The sequence below is a fragment of the Phyllopteryx taeniolatus genome, chromosome 9 (assembly GCF_024500385.1).
Source record: "Phyllopteryx taeniolatus isolate TA_2022b chromosome 9, UOR_Ptae_1.2, whole genome shotgun sequence".
Classification (NCBI taxonomy): Eukaryota; Metazoa; Chordata; class Actinopteri; order Syngnathiformes; family Syngnathidae; genus Phyllopteryx; species Phyllopteryx taeniolatus.
The window spans coordinates 30,313,473-30,331,960 of record NC_084510.1 but is presented as its reverse complement, the minus strand read 5'-3'; the positions used below and the strand labels follow the sequence as shown (position 1 = coordinate 30,331,960).

Below are 18,488 nucleotides of genomic sequence, written 5' to 3'. Positions count from 1 at the left end.
AGGTTATTCATACGACGACTGTCAATAACCATCGTTGTCGTAATAGATTAAACCGATTATTGTTTTGGGTTTTTTTTCCCGTGAATTGATTATGATTCAGTCAGTGGTTTGGTCCGTAAAAAGCAGATGTTTGGAAATGTCTTCGACTTCGATTAAAGACAAAAATAATCTGAGGATATTTACCGCCGAGAGGCTGAAATCAGAGAAACTGGACAATTTTAAGTTAAACGGTGGCTCTAAACGATGAATGGAATATCAAGCTTGATTGTCGATTAATCGATTACTTGTTGCACCTCGAGGAGTCGGGCATGAGCCCTTTGTTGATTCCCAACAAAGCCTTTGCGTCATGCCGAAACGCAAACAATATCCAAGAAAGGGACTTTTTTTTTGTTTTTGTTTTTTTTGTATCGGCGCAATGCATCATGGGATACGTTGCTTGTCTAGTGACCGTCGGTCATTGCCTACTTTTGAAGATGCATTGTTGGATATGTATAGGGCACCATGTAGGGGGCAACCTATACTCAGTCCACATTCCAACAGCACTACAAAATGGCGAAGTGACTATATAGGGCGCTCTATAGTGGCGAGGGAGCGGAAGCGCCTGTTCGGGAAAACATCAAAGCAGCGTAGCGGCGTGTGTTTTCATTTGAGTGCGGCGGCGGCGGCGCTCCTCCCGCTTGGGCTCCCGCCTGCCCGCCCGCCGGCCTCCCTTCCCCCCACCACACAAAGAGCGAGCGCCTGCACAAACGACTGCAATCGGTTTTGCCTGAGAAGTGACGCCGTGGCGGCACGGCGGCAGCGGGGGAGGGGGGTGCAAACGGGGAGGAAGGAAGACTTTGAGTGACCTCCTCTACCGCACGGCGGCTAGCTGCTTGGGAAGACTGGAAATGAGCCGAGGATAAATATGACTTTTCGAAGCTAACCTCGTCGTGGCGTTTTCCTCGAAATGTGCATTTGAACGCGGTTTGAAACAAATCAGCCCCCGACAACAGTTTCACCGATGGACACCAAATTGCGTGGACGTGTTTAGAATGACAAGACGCGGGAAAAAGTCTCTAGGACCCACGCCCCAAGCGGAACAGGAAGTCAACCATTTTGCTTTTGGCAAAAAAATGCTACGATTAAAATGACTTTTCGGAGAAAACCTTGAGGACTCCGAGGAAACAAAATCAGCCCCCGGTGCCGGTTTTACCAATGGATACGAAATTAGGTCGATGCGTCTATTGTGACAGGATGCAGGAAAAAGTCGGAAATTAAACAGGAACTCCGCCATTTTGGTTTTAGCAAAAAAAATAAAAAAATTTAAGGAGCAACGTGAATTTTCGAAGCAAATAAAAAAACCAACCCAAGACCACTTTCACAAACGGACATAACATTGGGTGGACATCTAACCTCATAACAGGGGAATTAAACAAAAAGTCTCAAGGACCCATGCGTGCCATTGAACAGGAAGTCAGCCATTTTGCTTTTGGCAAAAAAATGTTACGATCAAAATGACTTTTCGAAGCAAACCTTGTGGACAGCGAGGAAACTAAATCAGTCCCCGGTGCCAGTTTTACCAATGGATACGAAATGGGGTGGATGTGTCCATCGTGACAGGATGCGGGAAAAGTGCCGGAAATTAAACAGGAAGTCTGACGTTTTGGTTTTAGCAAAAACATTTAAGGGGAAACATGACCTTGTGCACTTTACATTACAAAAAAAAATATTCAACCCAACACCAGTTTTGCAAATGGATGCAAAATTGGGTGGACATGTCTATCATAACAGGGCACTTCACAAAAAGAGTCTCAAGGACCCATGCGCCAAATGGAACAGGAAGTCAGCCATTTTTATTTGAAGCGGCTAGTCTTGACTTGTGCGTTGATGAAATCCTACAAGGGAATTAGCCCAGCTAGGAAACCAGCTATCCTCAACAAATGGGCGATGCTAAATTGTGATGTTTTGTTGTTGGTTTTTTTCCCCCCCTATCATGATAGGATGCACAATAACATCTCCCTGAAATTGAACAGGAAGTCAGCCATTTTGACAAACTCCAAAGAGGAAATTCACCCCAAATGAGCCGCAATTCTCGACAGGGTGACGCCAAATCGCTTTATGCCATCTATCCGGTTAGCATAACTGCAAATGGCAAACATCCAACTATAAACGTGACTTTTCAAAGCAAAGCATGTTGACGCCACATAACATTTTCCCTCCGCTATTTACATACAAACTTGTTTGGTGGCTTACGCAACAGGGGAGCCAACTTTAGCACGACGCGCTCGCACTGGGCTGATTGTGGAGTATCGTGCTTTAGCGCAGTTGGAGAGAAAAATTATTATTTATTTTTTTTAAATAAAAATCAGCCTCCAACACCAGTTTCACCGATCGACACGAATGTGGGTGCGCGGGACACACTCGAAAGTCTCGAGGACCCCGTGCCTGAAATAGAACAGGAAGTCAACCAGTTTGAGCTAACCCAGGGCTAGCTCGTCCTTTGACGTACAGTACTTGAATAAGCCACCATCATTTTCTCTCTTTCAACTTTTGTACTACATCCATTCCAAAATATATTTTAGTTTCTTTTGGTAGAATTTTTGTAATTATTTCCCATTAAAAAAACCAAGAAAAGCAATGACAAACTAGTGAAGCCCATTGTGATCGCTTGATAACTATTTTAACAAGTTGAACGCACATTCCCGCGTCATACTTCACGATATTACACGGCATTAGCACAAATGCGCTGAAGCACAGTTAGCCCATTTTTGCCATGTTCGCCCATTCACACATAGTTTTCCTTTTTTTTTTTTTAAATCTACATACAATAAAAACATATTTTCAGACAGTTGCGCAAATCTATTGAAAACGGAAACATTGAAACATAATAGGTCCGTAAGTATTTCATATTCAATCACAGCCCCAAGTCTCCTTGAGTACGTCTCTACGAGCTTGGCGAAGCCGTTTTGGGGAATCCTCTCAAGGTCAGCCAGGTTGGATGGGCGGCGTCGGTGGACAGCCATTTTTAGGTCTTTCCAGAGACGTTCGATTGGATTCAAGTCCCGGGCTCTGGCTCTGGCCACTCGAAGACTTTGTTATTTTGGCTGAGCGCTTCGGGTCATTGTCGCGCCGGAAGTTAATTCAACGCCCTAGTCTCGAGTTCCAGAGTGCTCTGGGGCAAGTTCTCTTCAGGAATTTCTCCATATTTTTTGAAGCTCTCATCTTACCCTCTATGCGGACTAGTCACCTAGTTCCTGCAGCAGAAAAACAGCCCCACAGCATGACGCTGCCACCAGCATGCTTCACAGTCGGGATGGTGTTAGCCAGGTGATGAGCAGTGCCTCCTCTTCTCCAGATGTGACGCTTGCAATTCAGGTCAAAAAGTTCTATTTTGGTTTCATCAGAGGAGAGACATTTGTTTCTGCAGGTCTGAGAATCCTTAAGGTGCCTTTTGGCAAACTCCAAGCGGGCTGCCATGTGCCTTTTAGGCAGAAGTGGCTTCAGTCTGCCCAATCTACCATAAAGTCATGATCGATGGAGTGCGTTAGCAATGGTTGACCTTCTGGATGGTTCCATCTCCGCAAGGGAACACTGGAGCTCCACCTTAGTGACCATGGGGTTCTTGTTCACCTCTCTGACCAAGGCCCTTCTTCCCCAGTCACTCAGCCGGTCAGAGGGCCAGATCTAGGAAGGCTCCCGGTGGTTCCAAACTTGTTCCGTTTCCGAATAATCGAGACCACAATCCATTTCGGAACCTTCAATGCCGCTGAAATTCTTTTGTATCCTTCCTCAGATTTGTGCCTTGACACTATCCAGTCTCAGAGGTATGCAGACAATAGCTTAGACTTCATTGCTTGGTTTCTGCTCTGATATGCACTGCCAACTATGAGACCTTACATAGACAGGTGTGTGCCATACCGAATGATGTTCAATCAACCGAATTTACCACACGTGGACTCCATTCAAGTTGTAGAATCATCTCAAGGGTGATCAGTGGAAATCCGATGCACCTGAGCTTAAGTTTGTGTCATAGCAAAGGGTGTGAATACTTATGTACCCATTATGTTTGAACGCTTACATTTTTTATAAATTTACACAAATGTCTGAAAACGTGTTTTTACTTTGTAATTATGGGACCTTTTATGTAGATTTTTTTTTTTTTTTTTTTTTTTTAAAGAAAACTATACTCAAATTAGCTTTAGAATAAGTCTGTAACAGCAAAACGTGGCAAACGTGACGGGGTGTGAATTCTTTCTGGTGGCACTGTATGTTGGCGCATGTCGCACTTCATGATACGACATCGCATTAGAGAAACCTTTCTCACGTTATTTCGAGTGGAAGTAACGAGACCACATTTACGGTTTATTGTGTTAGGTCCATACATTCTGGAGGGCCTTGAGGGCACCTGGGATGAGAGAATGGCAGATCTTATTTGCCTGGGTTGGGATTCAAATTGGTCAAATGTGTTGGTATCGTGGGAGTTTTGGTGTTGAATATCGTCTGGTCGGGACGGAGCCAAGACCTTTGCAGTTCTCCGGTTATTGTCTCTAAAGACGTATTTTCATCGCTTCATGAAACAGACACCACATTACTGCAAACCGTTCGCCTTTGGCAACAGACTTGGAACTTGGAAGCACACTAATTCCTCGAAGCTCATGAAAGCGACTTGCCTCTGATGAGGACTGTGTATCAACGATGACACCAAGAACAAGCACACCGGCGTGGTAAGTTTGGATAAAATGTGAAACTTTCAAACATTTTCGAGCTTTTTTAAATATTTATTGACAATTACTTGGTACTATACTGGGCGTTTTACACCACAAAAAAAAAAAAAAAAAAAAACCTACAAATCAATTTTGTACCGTACTGTAATATGGGTGCATATGGCCTAAAATGTAACGCTTCAATGTAACGGCCAATCAGTTATATTGGATGACCCCCTGCTCCTATTAGTCCGTTCCACTGTACTTTATAAAGGCATGACAATAGAATTCAACGGTTTTCCTCACACTTTCTTCAGTGCATAATTTGCTGTTCGTTCTGGTGTACGTGCAAGTACATGAGGGCTACAGTAATGGAGAATCAGCTTGGCAATACAACAGTCGCTCTTTGCAGAGGATAAAGAATACATGACCTGTGAGTGTTGTTATATTATCTGGCTACGTGTTGCTGTTTGTGTTCAGATATTGGTTGCTTAAAAGGTAACAACAAAGCTTTTTTTTTTTTTTAAAGCTCATGTGCCTACAGAGTGTTTGTTTGTATTCACTAAGGTAGCAGAGGCTATGCAGTTGTTTGAGAGTAACCTTTAGATGAGAGTGGCAATACACATCTTGGAGCTTGAAGAATATCCAAGAATATGTGCCATGCGATTGGCTGGCATCCCGGTTCAGGGTGTACCCTGCCTCTCGCCCGGTCAGTCAAGCTAGGCGCCAGCACGCCCACGACCCTCGTGAGGATACGCGGTACGGAAAATGGATGGATAGAGTGACTAATTATATCTGTAAAACTGCTGCTTGTTAAGTGAGTTGAGTCACCTGCCGCCATACAGCGCTCCTATCTCAAGTTTGCGCTTGCAAGTCAAAGTAGATTTTGTCACAGCACCAGAGGGTATGCTGATGCACTTTGACGTCGCTTCTGTTGGCAACTTCTTCCATTTCTTTGCAGCACAATAGCTAAATGCTGCTTCGCCATGTTTGCTTTGGACTCTGTGCTCCACTATTTGACCTGAGTCTGTCCATCTCAGAGCCCTACTGGGTTTAATACCCCATTAGCATTTCTTTCATGTATTCAGGACCTAAAGCATTTAGTGATTTTTAGACCAGTAGCAAAACTTTAAAATCTATTCTAAAGCTGACTGGCAGCCAGTGTAAAGACTTTAGAATTGGAGTAATATGCTCTGAGCTCTTTGTTTTGGTCAGAAGCTGAGCTGCAGCTGCTTAATGCTCTTTTTTTGGGGAGTCCAGTCAGAAGACCATTACAATAGTCAAGTCTACTTGAGATAAAAGCATGGATGACCTTTTGCTGGTCTGCTTGGCACATGCAAGCCTTCACTCTGGATGTGTTCTTCAGATGGTAGAAGGCAGTTTTAGTAATTGATTTGATAGGACTGTTGAAAGTCAGGTCGGAATCTATCAGCACACCAAGGTTTCGGACTTGGTCTTTGGTTTTAAAGAGAGCGACTCCGGGTATTTAACAGCAATCCTCTTTATCGCCAAAAACTATCCGTTTTGTTGTGGTTTAATTGAATACCATTTTGGCTCATCCAGTTATTTATGTTTTAGACAGTGACACCACACCTCAATTGAACTGTAGTCATCTGGAGACACTGCTAGATATAAATGTGTGTCATCTGCATAGCTATGATAGTCAAAATTAAACTACTGAAGAATTTGACCCAAGGGTAGCATATACAGGCTGAACAGGAGGGGTCCAAGAACTGACCCTTGAGGGACCCCATAGGTCACTGCCATTTGATGAGATTGAACACTTCCAAGGGTTACAAAATAACTCCTTTTCCTCCAGGTAGGACCTGAACCATTTTAGTCCTACCCACGTTTCCAACCTGCTCAGCAGTATATTATGATCTACCGTATCAAAAGCCGCACTGAGATCCAACAAGACCAGAACTGACACCTTTCCCGAGTCAGTATTCAACCTTATATCATTTGGCACTTTGATAAGAGCAGATTCGCTACTGTGATGAGTTTGGAAACCTGATTGAAATTTGTCAAAAAGTCCATTTAAGTTCAAGAAATTGCTGAGTTGATTAAAAAAGAACTTCCTCAACAATCTTGGCTATGAAAGGGAGATTTGAGATGGGTCTTTAGCTTGCTAACATGGAAGCGTCCAGCGTTCTATTTTTTAGCAGAGGCTTAAAAGGCAGCTACTTTAAGAAAACTACTTTGAGGAAACTGGCCTGACTGAAGTGAGCAATTGATTATTTGCTGCAAATCAGCTAGCATAGACGTCGCAATAGCTTTGAAAATGTCAGATGGTATTGAGTCAAGGCAGCTCGTTGATGGTTTCAGCTGCTGAACCGTTTTCTCTACAGATTTTTGGTCAACTGTATCAAATTCTAACATGGTCATAGAGTTTTTCCTGGGTGGCTTCAGATGTAGTATCCTTTTGCTGATTTGTGCTAACATTTAACCTGATGGATTGTATTTTTTGCACTAAAATAAGCAAATTCATTGCATTTATCTGCTGTTAGGAGTTCTGGCGCCGTCTGAATCTGGGGGGGGGGGGGGGGGGGGGGCTGTGAGCTTGTCAACAACAGCAAACAGACTGCGAGTATTGTTGAAGTTCTTAACGATGATTTCAGAAAAGTGTTGTCGTCTAGCCCTGTAACTCAAAGTATACACAAAAAAATAAATAAACGGTCAGAAATAGCCATATCCTTAATGTCAACTGATAGAATTTCAACATCCTTAGAGATGACCAGGTCGAAGATGTTATTGTTATTGTCAACATGAATGTTTAAGTCTCCCGTTATGACAAAACAGTCAGTACAAATAACTGACAGCAGTTCCTCCATAAATCTTCTATTGTATCTTGGATGTCTATAAATTATTAAACACAACAACCACCTTTGGGTCACTTGTAACTAAAAAAAAAAAAAAAAAAACAGCGATAGTCAAAAGAGCTCAAATCACCCAGTATAATTTCTTTACACTGAAATAAAGACTTAAAAGTAACGGAAATACAAACGCCATTTTTCTCTATCCATCCATCCATCCATCCATCCATTTTCTTCCGCTTATCTGAGGTCAGGTCGTGGGGGAAGTAGCTTTAGCAGGGAAGCCCAGACTTCCCGCTCCCCAGCCACTTCCTCCAGCTCTTCCGAGGGGATCCCGAGAGACTTAGTCTCTCCAGCGTGTCCTGGGGCGTCCCCGGGGTCTCCTCCCGGTGGGACACGCCCGGAACACCTCACCAGGGAGGCGTCCTGGAGTCATCCGAAACAGATGCCCGAGGCACCTCATCTGGCTCCTCTCAATGTGGTTATTCGAACACACAGCATTTTAATTTGCTGGTTTAAAACGGTATCACAGCTACTTTCTGTTAACCACGTTTCTTTTAGTAGCAGAGAGTCCAGATCATAGGTTGTAATGATGTCATTAATCAACATTGATTTATTACCCAGTGACCTGATATTGAAAAGAGCTAGTCTCGCCGAGATAACTGGAGACAATAGTTTGTAGTTCTACTTTTTTTTTTTGTGCCATATTTCTTTGACCAACTTTCTGTCCCTTGTAATTACGGGGATGAAAAATGCCTGATCTCCACATGGGACTGACTTATTCTGGAAAAGACAACGCAGATAGTCAGATAAGATCCTTCATGGGTGGAGGAGGGGCCCTTCGCATCTTAGTGGATGGTGGTTTCAGGCGAGAGGGGTTGGGAGGAAGATGTTGGCATTCCAATAATGACAATGGCCTTCATCCTGTCCGTCACACGCAAGAAGGCATTTAGGCTAGTCGAGAGAGATTTTTGCGTTGGGCTTTGCGTCGATGGGGCAGGGAGGGGTGTGGGAGATTCAAAGTGCTGCCTCATATCTCATTCCTCATTCTTTCCTCCGATCGTTTGGATGACACCGATGAATCCATCTGCGCCTCGTCGCCTTCTCTTCTCGGTCTTCCGATTGTTTGGGAACAACCATCTCCAGCCGTGTCAACAAGGCCAATGTTTTCTTTTCGGCCGCTGAATGACTACAAAATGCTGGCAACCGATAACTATTGTTTGAATAATTTAGAGAGCTCCAAGATACAATAGAAAAGTTAGAGGATTTTTTATTTAATTGACTGAAACGTTCATCTCCAAATCGTACCATTGGGAGAGGTCCACTGATGAAAACCTCAGCACCCAAACATTGCACTTTTGTTAGGAGATCAATGAAATCTCGTTTCAGTACCTCTTATTGCTGCTTGACAACATCCAAGGCCCCTGTGTGTATAATGACAGATTTCACAGTTGGGTGCTCATTAATGATCACCATGATTTTTTTTTTATTATATATTTTTTTTTAAATAGAGATCAGAAACCATGTCATTGGTAAAATGCAGTACTTTGGTATTCTTCTCACTGCATAAACATTTCACATCCTTGACAGCTCCATCACCAACTATTAACGTTTGGGGTGCCATTTTTTTCCTGTATGATTTAGTTTCATACCTTTCAGTGGTGCTGGGGGATGAGCATTCTTGGCAAGGGTCTTGTAAAAGTGGCTCAAATCTATTTGTAAGTCTGTCAATGTTTTGCATTGACTCGCGTCCTCTTTTCTTGGCCTTCGCTGTAGCGACCGTCCACGGCCGCTCACTCGGGATTGAAGCGCGCAACGCAGGCCAGCCGGATTCCTCAGTAATCTGCTGGTGTTGTGTCTGCCCTTTTAGATGTTCTCCCATATCTTCGGGCTTTGCCCCCAGTCAATTCCAGGGAGAACTGCTGGATGATCCATTACCGTTTCCACAGTCTGCATCAGTCCTCTTTGTTGAGCTAAGTGGCTGTCTGTTTGCACACTTCTGCTCACCAGTTTGAGACATCTGTAGAGTGGTTTCATTCCCCGACTGTCCATTTACATCCACATACACTTTAAGACGGTGGATTTTCGTTTCCAGGACCGACATCCTCTGTGGCAGTCCATTGATCTTGCATCTTGTTGCTGGTCGCGTTGCCAATAGCAGGCCTGTGCTAATTAGCAGGCCACGCTCACGCGTAAGGGGGTATCCAAAAAATATTGGAATATGGCAACAACTGACTGCATCTACAAAAAAAAAAAGTCCCACAAGTTTAAAAATATCCAGGAGTCGCTTCTTCCAATTTCCATGTCAGAAAAACAAGCCTATCAGCATGAAAAAATGCAAACAAAGGCGAAGCAAGCAGAGCAAGAAGAAAAGCGTCTGCACTTTACAAGAGCGTCAGTTAGCAAGCTGCTAGCAATCATCTGCCACAATTAATCTTGCACAACTTTTTGCCATGGTCGCAGTCCTGAACATCTGTGCAGCTCTCCATGCATGGATCGTTCCGGAGATTATCGTCTCGCCGGAGACAGCTAGTGATTCATGATCAGCTGCAGCACTACACTAGCTACTGTACAACAGCGCATGTGCGCATGCACAGTAAATCAAAATGGCCATAAAACAAATACAGTGTGGCAGCATCTCGTCGTAGTACGTTATCCTTCGTTTTCAATTGATTCGGAAACTTCACGCTCGGCTTTAATTTTTTGACGTACTCGTGAGTAGACTCGAATCAGCACAGATTCATTCATAGCACTAATGTTAATACAAGCATAAGGCGATCCACGTCAGTCATTTTATGAGACACTGTTTTACAGTCACTCGTTAAATGGCACGTTCCGACTATCACATACCAAGGACAAACAGGATAACTTTTGCATGAAGCCGGGACCAAGCAAATTCGTGTCGGAAGTATAACCGCCATGCTAACAGTCAAAGCAGAAAGTTGTAAATATAATCACTTGAGCAGTAGATTTCGTGTCCAGAGAAAAGAACAAGGTTTCTGGGACTGAGTCCTGAGAGACACCACGATAATTGCAGTATTTAAATACTGAAATGGAGCACAAGAAGGGGATTTACCACAAATCAAAACATTTTCTTACTGGTTTTCAAAAGTTTTATTGAACAAAAAACTTTTTCAAAGCTCACGTAGGAATTTCTTTTTTTACACGTTTCACAAACAAGATGAACAATGATAAAAAAAAAAAAAGAACAATAGAATTTTGTGTGTGCTGCGCAAAACAGACCCTTACAAAACACTGCCAACTTTAATGGGAATTTAAAAAAAAAAAAAAAAAAAAAGGGGGAAAATTATATTGGTTCGGTCAGGAGGAATCTTTACATTTGATAAATTATAGCATAAAGATTTTTTTTAAAAATCTTGCAAAAATGTTTAATACCTTTTGCACCTCCAGTTTTAAATGTGAAATAACACGTACAGCATTTTGAGGTTTTAAGTGTTGTTCTATGAGAAGCATGTAACATTCCTGTAGGCCAACATCTTAAAAATACCAACAAAAAAACTGTGGTATTAAGATTTTACAGAAATGGTAAAATCTTAATATGATGGGTTTTTTTTTTGGTTCCCTCTTGGAACAGTAGTGTTGTGTTTGGTTGAATCGGGGAGTTTCTGCTTGTGAATGTTTCAGATCTATCTCGACTTCTGAAGCAAATTGTTTGAATCAGCACCATCGTTGAACAGTGAGCACCATCAAAAACGGGAAACAATGAAACATCCGTGCATTTCAACAGGATCACAAGACTTGGTGGGTTTTTGTTCCGACTTCGATCCAAATAGTTTGTTGTGGAATCTAGGAAAAGATGCCCTACTGCAGCGTTGGTCAAATTTACGCCTTAATGTTACAGTTCGCAGCTCAAGTTTGGGAAAAAAAATGCTATTTAAAATACTTACACTATTGAGAATCTGATGGATCGATCCAAGGACCAACCCTGGCTTTCCAGCTCTGCAGTTGTTTGTTGCAATGGACCACACACGGATTCTACTACCATCCAGTCTGAAATACTACTACCTACAGTGTCTGTTTCCGTGTCGAATTAAAAAGGAACACTTTGTGAAGGACAACGCTTCAACCCGATCAGCCAACAAACTATTGCTCAAGTCGATCCTGATGCCTTCCTTTATCGCCTAGCAACGACACAAAAAAAAAAAAGGAAGACCAACTCACGTTTTCCTTGGATTTAGGATATTTGTTTTATTGGAGACCTTCCACAACGTCTTTGTTCTCAAGTCGTTACGTAAGCACAGTGTCAACGTCCGTCCTTAAACCGAATGGTGGTATTCTTCAACTGGGTATGGGAATACTATAGAGATAACGGTGCTTTAAAAATATAAAGACCATGAAAAATGGCATTCAAAGTGAAAACTCTCTTGGAAATACAGAATTATGCGGAGGGAGAAAATGTGGCAGCATACAGCGGAAAGTAATTTCCCAGCCCGCTAGGAAAAGCAACTCCCTACTTATAATGCCTTTCGAGGAATCCCAACTTTCAGGCCGACCTGCCCCACCTCAGATACCGAAAATGAAAACCATGAAACAATTCTGCTGCATACGGGTATCTGGGTAGAAAAGATAGATGTAAGACACTAACTAATAAAACAATGCGTATGCTCGGAGGGACTGTCCGGGTTTCAGTTCTGGTATCGAAAGTCTCTCAGCACGTGGTTGAGCGGGCGGATCTGGATCACGGGAGAAAGGTTGACCTGCAGGATTTTCTGCGCTTTCCATCGAGCTTCATCCACTGAGCGGGAGTCGTCCACCTTCACGACCTTCGACCGTAAGCGCTTCTTGTCTCGCCAGCGGTTTCTCTGCCGGGTCGAATGAGTCAGTTCTTTCGGGCCTAGTCCATTCTGGCGGAGGCCATTGCCGCCCCAGCCGTTGCTGGTGAGCTCTGTGTGAGTCTGTGGGAAAGCTCGGCCGTTGGCGTGGAATACCGGTGCAGAGTCACCGATGAGGGCGTCATCCAGGCGGACGGGGCACGACAGGCTCTTCTGGCTGAACAAGGCCACGGCTCTGGTGGGCGCCCCACCACCATTCTGGGAAGGCTGCAACGGTATTCCTGAAAGTGCTGGAGGGGGCTGCTTCTGCAAAAAGACGGCTGGGGGCGTCTTACAAGGCAAGTCCCATGTGGTTTGGATCTGGAGTCTGGCTGTGTGGCAACCAGACAGACCTTTGATATTAGTCAGTCTGAGGCACGACTGCACCGGGGGTGCCTCAGAGATCTCCGAAGTCCGAATGGGTGTCTTATTGTAGACAATAGCATGGTGGTCCATCAGTAGCTCAGGGGGTCGAACCCCCTGGATTCTGGGGTTCCCCCTTCGCAAGACGTTCCAGGAAGGATGTACCTCTCTTTTCTTAACACGAACCCTTCGCCGCTTCTTGGCCGTCGGTCTGACATTCCGGCTGGGCGGCTTGAGCATGTCCTCAGTCAGGGGCTGGTTTGTGGATGAGCGGTACCTGTACACATCCTTGCTACGCAGCACGGTGGGCTTGTGGCCCTCCTCGCTCAGCTCCTGCAGGAAGGTGACCAGCTCTTCAGTGTGGGAGAGATCCCGGGACATGGGGCTGAGGATCTTCACTGCCTCCAGGAGGACAGTATGGCCGGCTGACGCAATCCTGGACCAGGAGTGAACTGCCCGCTGCTCCTCGTTGGCAAATTCCAACGGACGGCCGACCGCAGGACCTCGCGCTGCATCAGCCATTTTAGAAATCCTAGCCGGGAAAACAAAGAAAACAAAAATCACTGAACACAACTCAAATGACCTTCCGCCACAGATTGACGACTCAGTTGATCACCCAAAGACAAGACTCCATGAACATATTGTGAACTAGGACCCCAATTTAAAGTGAGGTCGAGGGGAAATGATGACTGATTGACAGGTCCTCACTGGTTGTATGACTGACAGTATATACCCAGCTTTAGAGAGAATCCAAGTTAAACACTTCCTTTCTTGCAGAATTTGGACCAGCCTAACGTGTAGAAAGATCTACATGAATGCGGCAAGTTATGACAAAGGGGACAGCAACGAGAACCAGATCAGTAAGAAACCGGTCTAGGGCTTTTCATACTGAATTAGACCGGTATTATCGGCGGTGTACCAGGACCACGTGGAATTGTCTGAAGAAGACTAGGTCTCAGGGTAACCCATGTGACAATCACAAGACAAGAAACACAAAAAACACCTTTGTAAGCATGTACATTATTTTCTGAAATACTTGACCCAAATATGTCATCAGTACTAGCGACAAAACAACTATCAGTTGGAGATCCCTGTTATCCAACGTAACAATTAATTCTCTGGTTGGTCACAACAAATGCTGAGCCACATTTCCTCCCTACATTTCAGCTCACATTCGCATCAACAAATCCGGGATGACCGTATCATACCAGTACAACAGGGTGTAGCTGAATTAATTCAATAACGAAGACACAAGCTGCGCTACATGCCGAAATTACTCATAGGAGAATGTCACAGCCTTTTTGGACCCTTTACAAATGGATCTGGAAAAAAAAAAAAAAAAAAAAACTTGTACCAAGATGAACTGAACCAACTTGAGCTTTCTTATTGTGTTTAAATAAAGGGAATCTAGAGTATTTGCTGCCATTGCAACAGTTCAATTAGTTGAAATATTTCACACCCTGACTGCAGACACACCAAAAGATTCTTTGCATACATGTTTTTGTCCTGGCTTGAACTGTGGAAATTTCACTGCTATTGTACTCAAAGACCAGATGCATGCAGATACAAGACATGGGACTATAATTTACTTAAACTTAGTCCACCTGATTTATGCTTAGGGACCTAAGAAACCATTTTGGAATGTCTTTCTGGGCTACAACTAGTCTGAGGTGAACAAAAAAATACATGGTCAACAGAGTCCAAGATGGTTCCTAAGGCAGTCCTGGTCTACAATGTCCAGGATCAAACGATCATAGATGAGGAACTTGCGTTAGGTTTAGGGGATTTGAGTTACACTTGAAACCATGTGTGCACAAGAGAATGTTTGAGCAAAAATGTCTATGTTCCGTACACCAGATCTACGATTTGAGTATGCTAACAACAAGTTGAATCTACTAGACGTTATCGAAGAAGACACAAGCTCTTTATTCCTGCTCTGCGACTGAGTGGTAGAGAAAGTGCCTACCTTTTGCCCCAAGTCAGACAGGATAGCTTGTAGGTGGCCTTGAACACGATAAGCGGTAGAAAATGGGCAGTTTATTCTTTAATCCTAACCAGGCAACATCTTGGCCACAGATGACCCAAGGAACCTTAGATTAGTCAGAATCTATTTAATAACATCACATCTCTGCCAGGACACTCCTACATTATTCGTGCTCTCCCTGGATTAGTCTCAGGGCACTGCACTATTTACATATCTGTGTCTGTTGCGTTGCCTTCGCCTCCATGCGCCAAAGACCGCAGCCACTCCGCCGGTCAGTAACTCCAAGAAAAAAACTGAGCGGATTTGTGAAAGCTGGTGAAAGAAAGTCCAGAGAAGACTCCCTAATGTTTAGCAAGTCTTCCCTTGTGTAAGTAAGTCACGTAATGTCTCCAAAGACGAACGAAAAACACAAAAAACAAAGTACTAGAGAGCATGATTGTGAGGCGACCACACGGTTAGGCGCCATCTTGAATCAGAATTCTGATTCTAATAACATTGTCCTGCAATAAGCTAAACAAAAATTGATGATACTCAAGAGAGTCAAAGGACACCAGGATACCAAAGCAGAAGGAAACCCAATGGAAACTTCAGTTTCTCCATGTATCTGTTCACAAAGATACTACAAAGGAGCATGTGACTAGACTGGTTAATGCAGAACACGTGCTGCTATTTTTGGCTCATGCTCCAAACCAGCAAGTACCAAAACAGGTATGTGACTCTGGACAAAACTGGGAGTCAAATCAAAAGCCCCCTTCACATTGGCCATTTAAGCAGTCTTTTTCCAGTCTCCTGTCCTATGTGCGAGGTCCAGAATCAGGACGGTGGGTTTAGGTTGACCTGCAATTTTACCGACATCCGCAGTGTGCTGCCATCCATGCCCCTGTCCCAGACATCGGCAAGTTATTAAATTTGTCACGATCAGATCACGTGATCGGAAATCGGGGCAAAAATCATATAATTTTCAGCTGACCTGTATCAGATACGATTATTTATATTTCCTTCATTTTTAAAGGTCACGAAGCGACAAAATAATCCTGGGGTCCAGAAATATTGTCAAATGGAAGAGTAATAGCTTAGCTTTATATTACACAATTTAATGTTTAACGTTTGCGAGGTAGAGTGAAAAACACCCACACGATTGCCTGGATTGTTGGCTTGTCACTTATTTCTGCCGCAAATGAATTAGCCAGATTGCACAGCACCTATTTGTTCATATATGAACCAAAAAAAGCAGACCCCACTTTTCCCTCGCGTTATGGGGTGAGTTGATTGACAATAGAAAAAGGAGCTATGGCGGCGACCCAAACAAAGGCGCTGCCTGACATCACTTCTAGCCGACACACAGTAAGAGAACTACGTTACCCAAATGACCAATGACAACAGTTGACCTGCTGTAACTAGTGAACTGTTTATATGTGAAGCTTGCGTTTAAGGACAGGCATAATGCCTGCAGTAGATTTAAGCAGTCTGGTTTTACTTCTAAAATTTTGCATTGAGTAAAACTGATTCATCGACCATTTAGGATCATCATTTCGTTGCTGCACTAAGTGAAATTTCTGATATTTTGTTTTATAGATATTACTTTGGGGCGGCACAGGTGCATGACTGGTTAGCACATCTGGCTCCCAGTTCTGATGACTGGGGTTCAAATCCGGCCTCACCTGTGTGGCGTTTGCATGTTCTCCCTGTGCCTCCATGGGTTTTCTCCGAGTACTCCGGTTTCCTCCCACATCCCAAAAACATGCACAGTAGGTTAATTGAAGACTAAATTGCCCATAGGTGTGATCGTGAGTGCAAATGGTTGTTTGTTTCTATGTGCCCTGCGATTGGCTGGGGACCAGTTCAGGGTGTACCCCACCTCACGCCCAGAGTCAGCTGGGATAGGCTCCGGCACGCCCTCGACCCTAGCGGTTCGAAAAATGGGTGGATTTTAGTTTATTTAGGATGTGTAATTTGTTTCTTTATTTGGTGCTTTACCTCTAATATGCTAGAAAAAAGATTTTGGTTACTAGGTGTAAGCCACTGCTGCATTAAACTTAAAACGTGAATATCGTTTACCCATTCTTAGAAGACATTTCGCCTCTCGTCCGAGCAGGCTTCATAAGTTAATGCACACAGGCTAGATAGGACAGCTCTAGCCTGAGTGGTGTGGATACCCAACTACAGTCATTTCTCATGTATTACGCGGACCCATGTATAATACGCACCCCCAAATTTGACGTACAAATTCTGGAAAACCCTTCTACCCATGTATAATGCATTTTGACAATGCATGATTTTGCATCGACCCATATTATCAAAACATGTATCTGTATTTTGTTAGTTTTTTCAAAGAATTATTCTGAAGTTAAGCACTTTATTTGAACATGTAATATTTTGTATTTATTTGCTCTTATTTTGAAATTCACACCCCTACTTTTATTTAGTAAATGAGAAAACATACAGTTGTGCTAATATGTTTGATAACCCAGGCAGAATTTGTAAGATGTGTACAATTCTTTAAAGAAAAAATGAAGGACCAGGCGAAACATATTTTATTTTAATGGGATTCAAATTAAACTGTCAAGCAAATCAGAAAAGCATTATTAAACAAAACGTAACCACAAAGAAATTAATGATGGTTGTTGTTCAGTCATCAGTCGTATTTAAAAAAATAATAATAATAATAAAATAAATAAATACATTTAAAAAAATAATAATTTGCCTGGGTATGTAAACTCATGAGCACAACTGTACATATATGCGGTCATATGCACCCCTGTCATATTGAAATGAAGTGTAGGCTACACCTTTTTCTTAACCTCTTGGTGGTGGTGGCATATTGAAATGAAAGTGTACGGCTTTTTCATAACCTCTAGATCATATATGTCAAACTCAGGCCCGGGGGCCAAATTTGGCCCACGATGTAATTATATTGGACCCGCCAGTATATAGCACATGCGCCACTAATATTACAAATCCCAGAATACTTTGCTAGTATGTTGGCCCATCAGTCTAGACCGGCGAGCGCCCCTTCCCTTTCTGTTGCTGTCGTTAGCAACTATGCTACCAGTCTCCTCGGGCAAATTTACACTTCCCCTTCCCAAAAATGGCCAAACGAAAGATGGAAAACAGTTACCTTCCGAGACAGGTGGGAGGCAAATTATCTGTTCACTAAAGTAAAAGACAGACCTGTTTGTTGTGTGCGGCGCAATGTGGCTATAACAAAGAATATAACAATTGAATTAATGTTTTTTGAATGCCCTTTATCAACGCCTAGGCAGAGAGACTGTTAATCGTTTCAAGTTTGGCTTTTTATTGAAGGGCATTCTTATTTTTTTGGGTTGTTTTGTTGTTGGGCTTTGAAAAAAAGATTTACATAAAAAAGAAAGGTAGTTGGAGATAGATAAATGGAAGATAGAGAGAAAGAGAATAATTCATGTTATACATTTAAATACAAAACAACAAACAAATACCACTGATGTCTTTTATCGCAAATTTGATTTCTCGTGTGTTTATTATCCATCCATCCATTTTCTGAGCCGCTTCTCCTCACTAGGGTCGCGGGCATGCTGGAGTCTATCCCAGTTGTTGTCATATGATAAACTTTAACGCTACATGTTTCCCTTCTCTGCAGAGAAGGGAAACATGCACATCGCAGTGATTTTTCATTAAATGTTGAGTTTGGCCCGTGACGACGTCCCAATTTTTTATTTTGGCCCACCGTGAATTTGAGTTTGACACCCCTGCTCTAGATGGCAGCGTAAATGTATAAAACGTGAAAGTTTTTTTTCATTTTCCCCTATACCTATGTATAATGCGCACTATTGACTTT

The 18,488-nt window shown here is 43.1% G+C and overlaps 1 protein-coding gene across 4 annotated transcripts in view; it reads right to left on the bottom strand.

Moving 5' to 3' along the window:
• Positions 1 to 18,488, bottom strand: part of ccdc71 (coiled-coil domain containing 71) — a 38,166-nt gene that overhangs the window by 9,907 nt on the left and 9,771 nt on the right. For 2 of the 4 annotated variants that reach the window (XM_061786430.1, XM_061786432.1), the window contains exon 2: positions 10,595 to 13,222. The exons of the other annotated variants lie outside the window; for them this stretch is intronic. In XM_061786430.1, coding sequence (XP_061642414.1) covers positions 12,142 to 13,212 — 1,071 coding nt within the window. In that variant the 5' untranslated portion in view covers positions 13,213 to 13,222 and the 3' untranslated portion in view covers positions 10,595 to 12,141. Of the gene's footprint in view, positions 1 to 10,594; positions 13,223 to 18,488 lie in introns of those variants that run through there. 4 annotated transcript variants of the gene reach the window in all.